This window comes from Xiphophorus maculatus, chromosome 9 (genome assembly GCF_002775205.1).
Source record: "Xiphophorus maculatus strain JP 163 A chromosome 9, X_maculatus-5.0-male, whole genome shotgun sequence".
NCBI classification, from domain to species: domain Eukaryota; kingdom Metazoa; phylum Chordata; class Actinopteri; order Cyprinodontiformes; family Poeciliidae; genus Xiphophorus; species Xiphophorus maculatus.
Window position 1 is genome coordinate 6,431,411 of NC_036451.1, and position 14,955 is coordinate 6,446,365.

The window sequence follows — 14,955 nt, forward strand, 5'->3', positions numbered from 1 at the left end:
CGCTGTCTGGAATAAACGGCAGACATGTTTTAAATTGTCTCATTTATCCCAGTCGTTCTTTCAGCCACTAAAAACATGAGGCAGCAGGAGAGAAATGGACCCACAGTGAGGCTCTGGATTTATGGAGCCGACGTGTCAGAAAAACTGGCGCAGTAAGTCGGACTGGTGCTTTAACTGGCCCAGTTGGCTGTTATGTTTCTCACTGTTTATGTCTGTGCTTCTGTTTTATTGAGTCAAACAAATTAAATGCATTACTCATGACAAGATCATGCACTGAGAAGAAAAATCACCACCAACTGTTTATCGCTGAACCACAAAATGAGGGAAGTCCAAATGCAGCTTTGTTGAGAATCAAAATTCATTCATTCATTTTTATTGAAGCCATTGTTACTTTTCTGTTGGATGTGACTATCCAACATTAAAACTGGCATTGGCTTCCCAAGTTTAAATTCATTATACATTTTCTCTAATCCTCAGAGGTTTGACATAAAACACACAAATATGAACATGCAGCTGTAAGAAATGTTTGGTAAAATAAATTTAAACCGATTGGTTTCCAGCTTGTAAGCGTAGTCAATAAACTTTTTCAGAAAATTTATTTTATTTTGCTTTTTCCATCCCAGATAAAATTTGGGTTCACTACACTGGTGGGACAATTAGACAATTTAAGGTTAATTTAAAGAAAATTGAGGAATTTAGAGATACTGTCATTTTATTAATGTATTTTCTGTAATATACCAACCACTTGCAGTGAAACAGTCCCATACTATGAGTTTGAAAATGTCATGCTTTACAGTTTAATCTTTGACTGAAAACGTATCCCAGATTACGTCTTTTATCAGTTTTCTTGGCACTAATCTTTGGTTAATTCTTCTGTGCCTCATTGGTTGAATACCGTACTCTTTACTTAAAATTTTGTAATATTTATGTCTACAAAAGATGAAGCTTGAGACAGGGTACAAAGAAATACTGTTGGAATGTAAACATGTAAACTTCAGTAAATTATGTAAACTTAACTACAAAAATAGTGTAGCTTCATTTTTGTACTAATAGCTGGTTTAAGGTTATTATTGCTTACAAAGGATTGGCTTTACCCCATTTTTTAAAACGAGTTAGAAATGGGCAGAAAAGAAAAGACAGTTTCCAGATCTTTAGAAAAATATATAATTGTTGTTTATCTGTTTGTGCCAACAGGTATGCTGAAATCAATCATGAAGAGGAAGGATGGGAGTAACTCGAGCGAGAATCGTAAGAAGAGTCTGCAGTTTGTTGGGATTCTCAATGGAGGGTACGTGAAGGCAACACAATGCCGACTTTTTATTTTTACCTTTGCAAAAATAAATATTAAGGTTACAAATAACATTTTGTAAGATGGAGTATTAGGGCCATTTTAATAAAAAATAAATAAAATTATAATAATAAAGTCATAATAGTCGGATAATAAATTCGTATGAGAATAAAGTTGAAAATAATTACAGAATAAAGTAATAACTTGAGAATGAAGTAATATGAGAATAAGGCCATACTATGTCAAGAATAAAGTCATATTATTTAAATTCAAAGAATACTTTTTTAATCCCAAAGGGAAATTATTTAATTTAATGAAATTAAATTATGAGATTAAAGTCAGAAATAATTACAGAAAAAATAATAATTTGAGAATAAAGTCATATTATTACAACTTTATTCTTTTTTTTTACTTTATTCTCGTCTGAACTTTATTCTTGTAATTTTTTGTTCCCCCCCCCCCCCCCCCCCGAGTGTCATAATTTTGTACATGTCATACAAGTTTGATAAATGAAAATAAATATCTGTTACATTACAACCAAGTGGTAAAAATGTAAGCCACTTATTGTGTTTGGTATTTATTGGGATGCTGTCCCTTTCAGGTATGAATCCACCTCCAGCGAGGAAGAAGAGGAAGAAGAAGAGGAAGAGGAGGAAGATGGGAGTTCTTCTGGAGAAAGTGGAGAAGGCGAGTGCTTGGATAGCACTGAGGAAGACGAGGCAGCATTGGAGGAAGAAACCTCTGAGGAGGAGAGAAACGTCAACCTGGATGAAAGCGACACGGATGAGGAAACGCTGAGAGCTCCAAATTATTCATCAGACGCTGTGAAAGAAAAGTGGGTTGTTTAAAAAGTAGACTGGAAACAGTTTTTATAACACTCACAGATTTACTTGAGTGTTTTTGTGTTACTTCTTGATTTCCTAACTCTGATCAATGCTTCAGCTGAAATAAAATTCTGCTTGTTTGCTACAGATTTGAGTTCAGCTCAAAAATGCGTGAAGCCTGTCTGATTCTGAAGAACCACCTGAACGATGACGTGAAAACACTGAAGAGTAAGGAAGTGGTGCGTCCCTGCAGTTCTGCTATACACACTTTAAACACAATGACATTTCACCTCTGAAACCCCATAATAATTCAAGTAAGACTCTATTTAATTGTAAAATGTTTGAGCGCATTCTTTTGTGGTACGAGTTTCCTACTCCTTAAACACCAAACAATAGGAGCGTCTGTCTTACAGTAAAAAAGGAAGTGAGTCAGACATGGAGCAAAAAGCCATCTGTTATCAGTTGATTTTCCTTTATAAACAACAGTGGAGCTTTGATTTCAAAGTAAAGCTGCTTTTATACACAGTAGCACAATCATCAAGGCCAAAAATGCCATCTGAATTTAGGTTTTTGTTGATGCACATGAACAGTTCATGTTACCAGCATGGAGTGACTGGGAAACATAAAACTGCTCTGATTTCAGTAAAGAAGATCTAGATCTACAAGTATGGATTTCTAAAATCCACACACAATAAAATATAAACATACTCCTTGTCTAATATTTGGATAAATGTGTATTTATTCAAGGCTTGCAAACAAAAGCACACGTTACACTGCAAAAACACAAAATCTTACCCAGCAGTTTTGTTTAACTTCTAGTATAAATATCTGACTACACTTAAAAGAAGACAAAACTAACTTACAAGTTAAGGTGACCAGACGTCCCTGATTTCCAGGGACAGTCCCCGATTTAGGTGACCTGTCCCCAAAGCCGTCCCGGACAAGTCCCCGGTTTTAGCGTTTTATGAATGAGAAAAAAAAGTTTCCTATGGTAGCCGGAGACTCTAAGAGGCAGGAAGTAGAAAGCGCAAGTGAGCGTTTTGCAAGCAACAAAAGCAGTTACGGTAGCTGCTGGCACTGCTGTTAACGTTACAGACGGAGAAGATGATTGTTGTTCCAACGCCTGAATAAGACGCCGACGTCTCCTCTGATGGCTGAATTGTGAATATATCTCACACAACTGTTTACATCAGTCTCTGCGGTTATTTGTAGCGATTTATCAGGTGTGATTTCAATTCTGACATTGGCGACAAAGGCTTGCGCACATTTCTAATGGAAACACAGCTAATGTTTCTAGAACCACAGCAGTTATTCGGTGTCTAAACTGTCTCCTCTGGAAAAAATGTGTTCTTCTTAAACATTAATAGCAAAAAAATATTTAGACATAGATAAATTAACGTAAACTTACGACTAAAACTGGACTTCTATCATTAAAGCTGATGTTTCTCGTGTCTCGTTCTCTCGCTCTCCAGCTGTCCAGTACGCACACCGTCCAGCTCGAGTGGTTCCGGGTGTCCAGTGCGAAGATGGCTCAGACCTCGCGGGTCTCCGACTACCTCATGGCTTTCTCTGAGGTGTCGTTGGCGCTGCTGGAGCACGTTGTCAACATGACCGATGGCAACGGGAACACAGCTCTGCACTACAGCGTCTCCCACTCCAACTTTGGGGTGGTCCAACTGCTGCTGGACACAGGTGAGGGAACTGCTGGCAGGAAGTACTGTCTCTCCATTTCTGTTACTGTTTTGTACAGTTTGGTCTCTTATATCTGCAGGAAAACTAACAAATTTGACCTTGAACACTGCAAGAAATTCTCTTCGAAAGTTTTAATTATTGTAAATGAAGGCGGATCATTTACAATGTTCTGTGTTGAAACAAATGTTTTGTCCCGTAAAGTTAACTTACAAAAGAAATTAAGCATCTTCTACATAGACTGAAAAAGAAAAGGGTCAATTATTATTAGCATAATTATTCCTACGAGCTAACTGCAAAATAAATATGAACACTTTTATGACATTTTTTAAATACTTTCCTCACATTCAGAAGTTTTACTAAACTTTACATAATACAGCTCTAGAAAGAATTAGGAGCCCACTGCACTGAACCCATTGAAAACCTCCTTGTTATTCCACCCAATATTGATTCCTGAACCCTTCCAGAGCTAAAACATTAGTGTTGTTGTTTCTAAATGAACATGAACTTGTTTTCTTTCCATTATTTGAGGTCTGAAAGCACTGCATATTTTTCCTTATTTTGACCATTTCTCATTTTCTGCAAATAAATACCAAAGTTTTGCTGGTAATTTCAGAGACATGTTGTCAGTAGTTCATAGAATAAAAGAACAATGTTCATTTTACTCAAACATATACCTATAAAGAGTAAAATCTGAGAAACTGATAATTTTAAGTGGCCTAAGTGTTTTTCTATTATTTAAACCTTGTAAATAAAGATTTGAGGACAAATAGAACACCAATAGCATCTTTTTCAGATGTAAAACACTTCTGATTAAATTTAAATGGCTTAAAGTAATCAAAACTAAAAGCGCTATGCAACAGAAAACCTGCGTAACTCAAATCTCGACTGAATGATACATCTTCAGCATCTCTGCAAGGAATTAACAGTGCGACATAAAACCAACCTCACAGTTTATGTGAACTTGGTTCATCTGTTGCAATTTGGTTCTGCTGAATTTTTTTGGTTTATGAAGCAAACAGATCAACTTTGACAGCAAGAATGTTTTGCAGTGAATTTAAATTTCTTCACAGTAGTGCAATCCTACCTTTTTCCTCTGAAAATTACTTTTATACTCTTTGGTTTCTATCTGATCTAAGGCTTGGAGCAAATAATTTACTGGTCATTTAAAATGGGAAATCTTTAGGAAGCGGCCATTTTCTTCACAGTAATGCGTGGTTCTTCCAGGTGTGTGCTGCGTGGATAAGCAGAACAAGGCGGGCTACACGGCCATCATGCTGGCGGCGCTCTCTACCGTAAAGGAAGAGGAAGACATGGCTGTGGTGAAGAAGCTCTTCGGTCAGGGAAACGTCAACGCCAAGGCCAGCCAGGTCAGATACAGACTCCACTTCACAAAAACTGAAAAGAGATATTTACATTTGTTTTGTATTCTCTCAAATGGAACAAGAATATAAGTTTCTATTCTAAAAACAATGTATCACTTAATTTCGGAGCAAGAGGTGTTTTCATACAGTATAGTAAAAAGACACTTTCTCTCCTTGGTAGACAAAATAATAAAAAAAGTATACTAATGCCTTCTATAGAAATTCTGTTCTGGTTTATAATTTAAAGTACCATCTATTTTTTTTCTGCATCAAAATGAAGAGTAACTTTGAGAGTGAATACAGCCATATTTACACGGTATCAAAAAAGCATATATTTTGCATTCTATACTGAAAAAAAGAACAGGTGATCCTAATTAAATATATTGCATTAGTTAGTCACAAGTACGGTAATCCAATTAAGTTTATCCAAGTTAATCAAACATGAATAAAGTAAGATTGACAAACTTCATTAAATGACTTGACTAATTAATATAGGTTGGAGATTGTTTCTTTTTTCAGCGCAATTACATTAAAATGAGTTAATAAAGAAATAAATAGCACTATCTGTATGTTAGTGCAACTGTCTAAATATTTCAATGAAACAGAAAAAAGCCACAAAAAAAAAAAAAAATCATCTTTATATTAAAAACATTGGCCAAAAATGGAAAAGGACAAAGCAAAGTTAAGTGAGAGTAACTGTGGAGGTCCTAAGAAGCAAATTAGAGACCAGCAAAAGCATAAGTAAAATAATAAAGTAAATAGATTTACTTTAATTTGTTCACTTGTTTCTATGGCTCTTCGGATATTAAATCAGCTGCAAAATGGAAAATGAACAGGCTTCAGTGAGTCATTTTCAACTCATGCTTAAACAACTTCAGCAGCCAAACATTCTTGTTTTCCAAAACAGACCCTAACAAATATTCACAGTAAATACTAAAATCAGCATAGTTAGAGCAAAAAATTACGGACTTCTCCTGTAATTTGTATTTCTAAAGCAAATCCCTGCATGAGTGTAAGCACTCTGTAAACGAGTGCTTTCAGATCTTAACGAGTTTTTGCAGATGGCTGATTAACAGGAAACCTGGCTATAAACAGGGAAGTGTTCATTAACACTTTTTGAAAGAATAAATAACCTATTAATCGAAGTAAAAACTATTTGAATTGAGCCCACAGTTAATGGAAGACTTCCAGATAGACCAAGATATTAAAAGTGTCAGGACAGGAAAGTCAAAGCAGTTTGATTTGATGATAGAAATAAAAGAGTTGAATAGAAACTGGGCAGAAACGGGAGTCAGGTGATCTGAATGATCAGATGACTGTATTTTTGTTTTCATCCCTTTTTTTTTTGTCCCATTATACTTTTTAAACCATGTTACCCACAAATGAGACAAAGCAATCTTCTCTTCTTTTCTTCACATTCAGAGTGAATTAATTTCTCACATTCTGATGAAGTGCTTCAAACTCGGAGCAAAAATGCGCAGCCATTGTGAGACTCTGCAGCGTTTTTCAAGTGGTTTTATCTCTGCACTTGATTAAATCAGGTTGTGTAGGGTTCGTGGCGCCTGACTGCTCAGTCATGGGACCAAATTTATGGCATCATTCTCTATAAATCCAATTACTGGAGCTTGTTATTGTTGCTGCAGGGAACAAAACATGTGGCAGGCAAAACAATTTAAGGTCGGGAATTAAAATTGTACAAGTTTCTGCTGTTTATTAACTTTACAACTGGTAAAATGGAAATATGTGCAGGAATAAACAGGCAAAAGGAGCTGTAAAAGTTTGTTTTTACTTTTAATGAACTGTGTGTGTGGCTTTAAGTTTTTATCTAAGTGCAATCTAATCACAAACAGCAGGAAAAAGCAGTTCAGTTGATCGTTTAGGGAAAATGTGTCTAATTTGAATACAACTGTATGGGACGTCTTACATTTTTAGCAAATAAAAGCTATATTCAGCAAAATTTCAGACAAAAAAAATATTAGTATCTGTCAAAATCAGAATTGGCAGATCAGGTTTTTTAAAGATTGGCGATTAGCCAGAAAACTGCAATTTGTCAATCACTAAATAAATACAATTTACCAAATAATTGCTAAGATGAAGCCTCATTCCAGGTTGTTTTGACAGCAAAATGGGGACAAGATAGGGGCACACAGATTTATCAGGTAGCTGATTTATTGGTGCAGATTTCCTTAATTTTGGGAAATCTGTGATTGGTTTACATGAAGCCAATCTTATCCACCGATCTCATCAATCTCAGTAAAGGTCTAAAAATCAACCACTGTCCTCTGCTCTCACGTGAAAAAGGTTTGACTGACCTACCGGCCCACCAGGTCATGTCTGCATGTTTACACTTAATAGTCACCCCACTGATGCCAACTCAGCTTCTTTCTTGCTATACTGAGAAACATTTCAAACATTTCAGACAAAAAAAAAAAAATTGATATCGGTCAAAATCGGAATCGACAAGTTAGGCTTTTTAAAAGATTGGTAATCAGCGATTGGCCAGATACCTGATCCAATGTAGCAAGCAGTTTTTGCAAAAGTTGCACCTGGACAGCTTGCTTATGGGTGTGCCTTACATAAAGATTTTACTGTGTTTTCTGTCCACCAGGCAGGCCAGACGGCGCTGATGTTGGCGGTGAGTCACGGACGGCAGGAGATGGTGCAGGCGCTGCTCGAGTGTGGAGCTGATGTAAACGTCCAGGACGATGAGGGATCCACGGCTCTGATGTGTGCCAGCGAACACGGTCGCGCCGAGATCGTCAAGCTGCTCCTGGAACAGCCTGGCTGCGACATATCCATCGTGGACAATGTAAGGCGGTTTTCTTAGCTGACTCAGCAAACAAATGAATCTTATTTTTTTTACCCTCTAAGCCAAAAACCTTCGTCCAGTTGTTGTTGCCTCCAAGTGCTGAAAATCTGCTCAGGAAACGACTTCGTATCTTATCGCTCTTCTTTCACACCACTTGAAATATTCTCACTTAAGAAGATATGATAAAAACCCGAAAGAGCCACAATCAGATTAGTGTCATCTACCTTTGACTCATCATTTCTGCTGGAAGGAAACACAGTCGCTACTCAGCTCGAATGTCCCAGGGGAGGAATTAAAAGCCTCTCAGTTCACAGCCCTACAGACTCTGGTTGATTCTCTGCATACTTCATCAAATGACCCGTAAAATAAACCAACTGCTTGTTTGTAGAAAAACATGTTGAGCAGAGGTTTCATGCATCTCCCGAAGGTTCCAGGAGCCAAACAGAAAACTTCCCTGGTGAAAATCTTGTTAGAGACCAAACTCTCCTCATTACTTCCTCTGAAGCCTCTTTTTTTTCCCTCCCTGCTCAGCCTTGTGATTCCTAAAGTGATTTACAGTGAATTGTTTTGTCTGGATACTTGGGGAAAAACCAGGCAGACAGATATTTGAGTGTTTACATCTGTGCCAGAAAGACTCGGCCATTTGGATAGAGTTTCAGCACAGCTGGACGATTGGAAAGGCCCCATTTCCCCCCCAACTCCACTGGAAAAACAAAGCAGCATGTTAAACTGGGAGTACAGCTGAGTTACAGTGTGTGAAAACTAGGTTTGTGTCAGAGCTGACTTCTTTCTGGGATCAATTTGATTAAACATGAAACCTTGTATTTAGTCCTGCTGTCTGTTGCAGACAAATTTAATTCTTGACTAAAGTATTTATACCTAATTTTTCTTTTCTTTTTTCATCAATATGGACCCTTAGTGACAGTCATAAACACAGGAGAGGGAAAAGCAGTAGTGATCACCGCCAACTAAAAACTTAGTCGTGCTAAGTTTCTGGTGTAGCTAAATCGCTACACCAGAATGGTATTTAGCAGAAGCTAATGCTAAAACGCTAACTTAAATTCAAATTATTTCTGCCCTCTAAAGACTCTTGAGCACCAATTTATTTTTTGACATAATTTACATGTCCTATAATGCCCTTAGATATTGTATTCATGTTCATATCTTCTTCTGTGCTGTCAGTGTTTTATTTTGTTCTTGTATGTTTGTTTGAAATAATTATTGAGGAAAAAAAACAGACATGAGGAGAGGGAACGGAACTGCTGCTTAAAGAATTTTCATCCCCTTTAAAATTAAAGCATGAATAAAAATGTTTAACTACAACAATTAACAGTCAGTAAACAAAACTTCACAGATTTTATAACACTGATAAAAAAAAAAAAATTTTTTTTGAAGACTTTCACTGTGGAAACCGACAGCCTCTTATTAAATGAACCATCTTATCTTTTAAACTTTTTACACAATGCAAGTTTTCCAGTTTTTACAACTCATCTTGTTTAAGACTTGTTAGAAATAATTGTGGCCGATTTCCAAGATTTATGTACATTTCACTACATTTTGAAATTATGAAAAATAAAATAAAAAAAATTACCACACTAAAGTTGCTTCTTGGCTTGAAACAACTCACAATCCTGAACACACTGTACTATATAATATCAATGTCACAGGTGCAGATGAATGATGACGCAAAAATTTAGCTCATTAATAATTGGCCCAGTTTTACTTATTGGGCCAAATCCGATTTTAGCAAATGACCAACATCAACCAATACTGACGCTAATGCCAATAATACTTTTTAAAATTTTACTATGAGCCTTCTTATGTATTTGGAATAAAGATGTGATCAAGATGATATTATGCAACCCTAATAAATACAACCGTGGCAAGGTTTGAAACTTGTGACAGACTCTATCCACTCAATCTGACTCAGCAGCTCCAGCTGTTATAAATAATAAAAAAAGCAACATTTAAGTGCAAGAAAACATATCCCAAACAACTGAAGCAAATGTGGTGTTGAATTAAAAAAAAAAATCACAATTCAACAAAACAGTGAAATTGTTCTAAAAGTACCTTTGGGTGGCTCTCCATTTCCAGCATGTTATAAATCTTGATGCAGTAATTTACTTGGTAATAAAAAAACAAAACGAAGGACATCAAGAAGGATTTCAGAGGAATGTCCTGTTTTGTTTTTAACTGGTTAATCACAGATGTATGACACTAATTTTCCTGACCATAATTATCAAATTACCCAATAGTTGAAACCACAATGTGAATCACGGGGCCCGTTTGAAACTGCAGTGCTCTCTGTTCAGACTCTGGGGATTTCATGGACAGTGATCTGATGCTTCCTCTCTCTGCACTGCTTCCCTCCGCCTGCAGGACGGCAGTAACGCTCTGTCCATCGCGCTGGAGGCGGCACACAATGACACAGCTGTGCTGCTTTATGCTCATATGAACTATGCAAAGTCCCAGACTACTCTGGTGAGTTCATTCTCTCATGCATCTGTTGCTTTGTGAAAAGACAATATGCCGACGTACATGCAAATGATATTTAATGTAACAAATAATTGATTTTAAATAAGACAACTGAAAAACATGCTCAAGTTTATATAAAAGGTAAAAAAAAATGACATGCTTTAGAGTTTGAGGGAAAATATGGTTTTAGTCAGTAAAAGTTGGTGCAGCTCATGTTAAGTGTTAAAGGTGTGGATGGATCTGATTTACAGCACACTGCTGCCCCCTTTTGGTTTTACCACACTATTGCAGACAGAACTGTCTGAGAAGGAAGAATTAATTAAAAGGAGTCCATCATTACTTTATAAACCTTTCAATAGTTATTTAAATTCTTGGTAATTCATGTAAAAAAAATAACTAAGTAACTATAATAAAAACTATTAGTGAAATAATTTAAAAACTGGTATAAAAATAGTGGCTTAGCTCACAATCAGTGAATCAAACCTTATTTGGTTCACTAAAGTCTGTTTACATAGCCATTAGCAGTGGAAACTCTTGTTTCCAGTGCAAACAAGAGTAATATTTTTTTTATTGAATTTTCTCTTTTTTGACATAACAAATTTACACACAACAAACTTAACATTATAACGTGTACTTATACACTCTTGCATTCACTCCCACACTCACCCTTCAAACCTGCATTTGTTTGATTCCAAAACTATAAAAAATCTTTTAGATTACAAGAGTAATATTTAATAATAAACATGGCTTTACCAGTGTGCATAAATTAATGAATGTTTCAATAATAATGAAATATTAAATTACTGTAGTTAATATAATTTGGTTGAAATGTATACTAAAGCCAAGCCAAATGCATGCATGTATAAAACACTTCAAATAACAGAAAACACTGGCTAAAAAGAACTAAAAACACAAATTACGTAAAAGTAAAAGAGCAATTAAATTTATTCATGTAGCACCAATTAAAAAGTATAATTTCAATCCCCTGGAAAAGACAAGCCCATTGAATGTATAAGCAAAAGAATAAAGTCAAATTGATCAAATATTAAAATTACATGCATACCGCTTCGTCCTTGCTATAACACAGTGAGGTCTGGTTTAGTTTATTACACCAGCTGGTCTTAGGTCTTAAAAATAAAGTTTCCTAAGGATACTGGGCAGACTGCATGGAGATGCTTACTCTGCAGGTTTAAAACAGAGCACAGACAAAACACAATTTTTCAAATTGGCCCAAATTAAGACCAAAAAAACACCAAGAACTGAGCTTTAATATGAAGTCCAATTAGCACTGGGATAACATTAATTCAGTCTCTTCCGAGTGCTTATTTATCAGTCAAGCAGTTTCTGTATGGCAGCGCGACATAAATCTGCAGTAAAAAAAAACATTGTTTTGCACTGGATATAAATATTTTCAGCTGTTTTTATGAACATTTTTAAATGAGCAATTTGTAAATTTATTGATGCTGGCAATAAGACAGTAATGATAGGGCGTCTCAATGCAGGAATACTGCAATAAATAATGCATTTGTGGAGTTAAATTAACTCTGTTACCTTATTAAATTCAGAAGACAATGGAGGGAAAATCCAAACAGTTAGTGGAGGAGACTTCAGACTCTCTGGCTGCAGAAAACAGACCAATAAAGAACTGGTTCTAGCACCAACCCTGATTAACCACTGGGACACTACAGTGACTAATCCACAGCTGTTCCACAATTGGGAAATGTGAGAGAGAAACAAAGATTTCTGAACAGCTGAATAAAGATGAGGAAAAAACGCATGAAAGGAGCCACTTCTGCCATGGAAAACATTGAAATGAAATATATCTGGGACGAGTACAAGAATGGGCAACAGCAGATTAATGCACAGACACTTTCTCTAAAGTTCTGGATAGTCAAAAACTATTTTAAGAAAAAATAAAGCCAAGCAAATTGAAGCTTCCCAATTTAATATATGCATGAAATTCCTTCTCATCCAAAGAAGAGGGGCATCTTCATCCAATGACCCAGACAGTTTGATGATCTGTGCATGTCGTAGTTTTAGCAAGCACACCAGACATTCAGCTCTAGAAAAAATGAAGAGCCCACTGCACTGAACCCCACTGAAAACCTCCTGGTTATTCCACCAAATATTGATTTCTGAACTCTTCCTGAGTCAAAATATTAGTATTGTTGTTTTTAAAGGAATATGAACTTGTTTTCTTTGAATTATTTGGGGTCTGAAAGCACTGCATCCTTTTCGTTATTTTGACCATTTCTCATTTTCTGCAAATAAATACAACATTTTTTGGTTGGAATTTCAGAGACATGTTGTCAGTAGTTCATAGAATAAAAGAACAATGTTAATTTTACTCAAACTTATACCTATAAAAGGTAAAATCAGAGAGTTCATTTTAAGTGGTCTCTTAATTTTTACTAATAAGTTGGAAGAAGAAAGCTCAACATGAATTAACATTTTTGCAACATTTTAGGTATATGCTCTAAGAGGATTTATAGTTTTACAATTTCCCTCCACTGTAACAAATTTGACCAAAAAACCCAGATATTTCCAAAACAAAGCATAAAGTCTAAAATTTGAAAAGCCTTTCTGTAACTACACAACTAAGCCCAAAATTATTCATACAGCTGGCAGGTTCATGTTTAAAGTAACATTTTAATTTCATTAGAATGTATTCTCGAACGGAGAATAAGTGGAGGAACCTAAAGGCTCTTAAATAGACCATAATGTAAATACAGTACATACCTATAGAACAGTTAAGTAAGCACTGTGTATTTAGCAGAAGATTTCTTCACTTCACTTTCTACCCTTACTCATCATTTTCTCTGTTCAGGGAAGTCCAAAGGCTCAACCAAGGAGCCCCACAAACCCCCACAAGTCCTGGCCTGCAGACTGACAGCATCTCTGCGGTTTATCAAACCAGACAGACCAGAACATTTAACTGGATCTGAGCTGTGAAAAGCTCCACTGGAATTTACCTTAAACACATTTATTTAAATGCATATGTACTGCTATACGTTCTGCATTTATAAGTATTGTTGATATGAGAATAGTATTTTTCCAAGAAAGTTGCGGACGGTTATATTATGTGCTTACCCGTTCTTTTCTGTAAAACAGTTCTTTTTTTTTTTCTGTAATGGGAAATAAAACATTACAATATTTGCACATTACTAACATTTTACTATTTAGGGCAGCACACTCACAATAGGCTAAATGATGTGCATATAAAAAGTGTTCATCCATTGTTTTACATTAAATCTGTCACTGATTTACAGATGCAGCTACAATCCTAACAAACCAAACAATCCTGATGTGTGCTGCTCCACTCCTGCTTTCCTATCCTGTCTTATTTAACGGATGTGCAAAGCACCACAATCCTGTAACATTGCTTTATCTGTTGGTCAAAACGATTTACACGCCCACATCTTCAACACAGAATTCACAATATTTTGTGCTTACAAAGCAGGCGTGTCAAAAATTGTGATCAGCTTTGTATGTTAAATATATATAAATGATATATTAAATATATTTGCATAAATTTGTCTCATCTAAATGTTTTTTAATCACTCCAAGAAAATGTTACAATTAAGATGAGTTTTGTATGAAAACCAAAATATGCTTTCATGTAAGGTTTTTAGAAGGAAGCATAAAACGACCTCTGGATTTAGCTAATAAAGACATGCTATCATTACATTAACTTAAATTTGAAACAAGGCATAAGTAGAACACAGAAATTGCCTATAAAAGGACATCTCAAAGCAAACAAAAAACCTGACAGCTAGAGGTAAATCAAGATTTAAGGTATTTTAAAGCTTCAAAACTTAATTTAAATTATACATTTCTATCAGATGATGATGAGTCCTTAACCTGAAATGTTTTTATCTCATACAAGGTTCTCTTCAAACTTTAGCCACTGAAGTACAAACTATAGAAGTGGAGTCAAAAATAAAGAAAAGATGACAAAATTAAGGCTGTTGGCGTATAAATTTAGTGAAAGTGCAGTCTACCTGATGTGATGTCGCACAGGGAAAGCTCCAGTTGTCTGAGATCAGTGTCCTGCAACCAAAACACCTAAATTAGAGAATCAATCATTTCCAGAATATCTGCAGTCATGTGTGACTAGTTCCTTTCTACAGAGGCATTGGAAAAGAAGCATGGTGCACCATGGACAGACTGCCAGTCCATCACAGGACAACAGAAACATACAATCAGAAATAATGACCATTAGAGAGGATAATGAACCAAACAAGCAAGCAAGTTGATGAAAGAAATAACTCGCACAGGAGAACATAGAAACTCCATGCAGAAATATTGTGGCTGGAAATCAAATGCTTAACTTTCTTGCTGCAAGACAAGAAAGTTCTGTGTTTGCATTAACCATCTAATTTGACATTTTAAAAATAAATTCGCCCAGTGGTCAATTTTGAAATAAGAAAAAAAAAAACAACACTAATTTTACGTTAAAATATGACGACGCTATGATGGGGTGTTTTTTTTTTGGCCGTATCTAAA

General features: G+C 35.7%; 1 protein-coding gene across 1 annotated transcript in view; it reads left to right on the forward strand.

Moving 5' to 3' along the window:
• kank3 (KN motif and ankyrin repeat domains 3) overlaps window positions 1-13,981 on the forward strand; it is a 37,561-nt gene extending 23,580 nt beyond the window's left edge. Inside the window, exons 5-12 of the mRNA XM_023340015.1 lie at window positions 1,195-1,288; window positions 1,890-2,123; window positions 2,261-2,351; window positions 3,585-3,804; window positions 5,029-5,171; window positions 7,774-7,974; window positions 10,354-10,455; window positions 13,277-13,981. Coding sequence (XP_023195783.1) covers window positions 1,195-1,288; window positions 1,890-2,123; window positions 2,261-2,351; window positions 3,585-3,804; window positions 5,029-5,171; window positions 7,774-7,974; window positions 10,354-10,455; window positions 13,277-13,339 — 1,148 coding nt within the window. The 3' untranslated portion in view covers window positions 13,340-13,981. The remainder of the gene's footprint in view (window positions 1-1,194; window positions 1,289-1,889; window positions 2,124-2,260; window positions 2,352-3,584; window positions 3,805-5,028; window positions 5,172-7,773; window positions 7,975-10,353; window positions 10,456-13,276) is intronic.
• The last annotated feature ends 974 nt before the right edge of the window (window positions 13,982-14,955 follow it).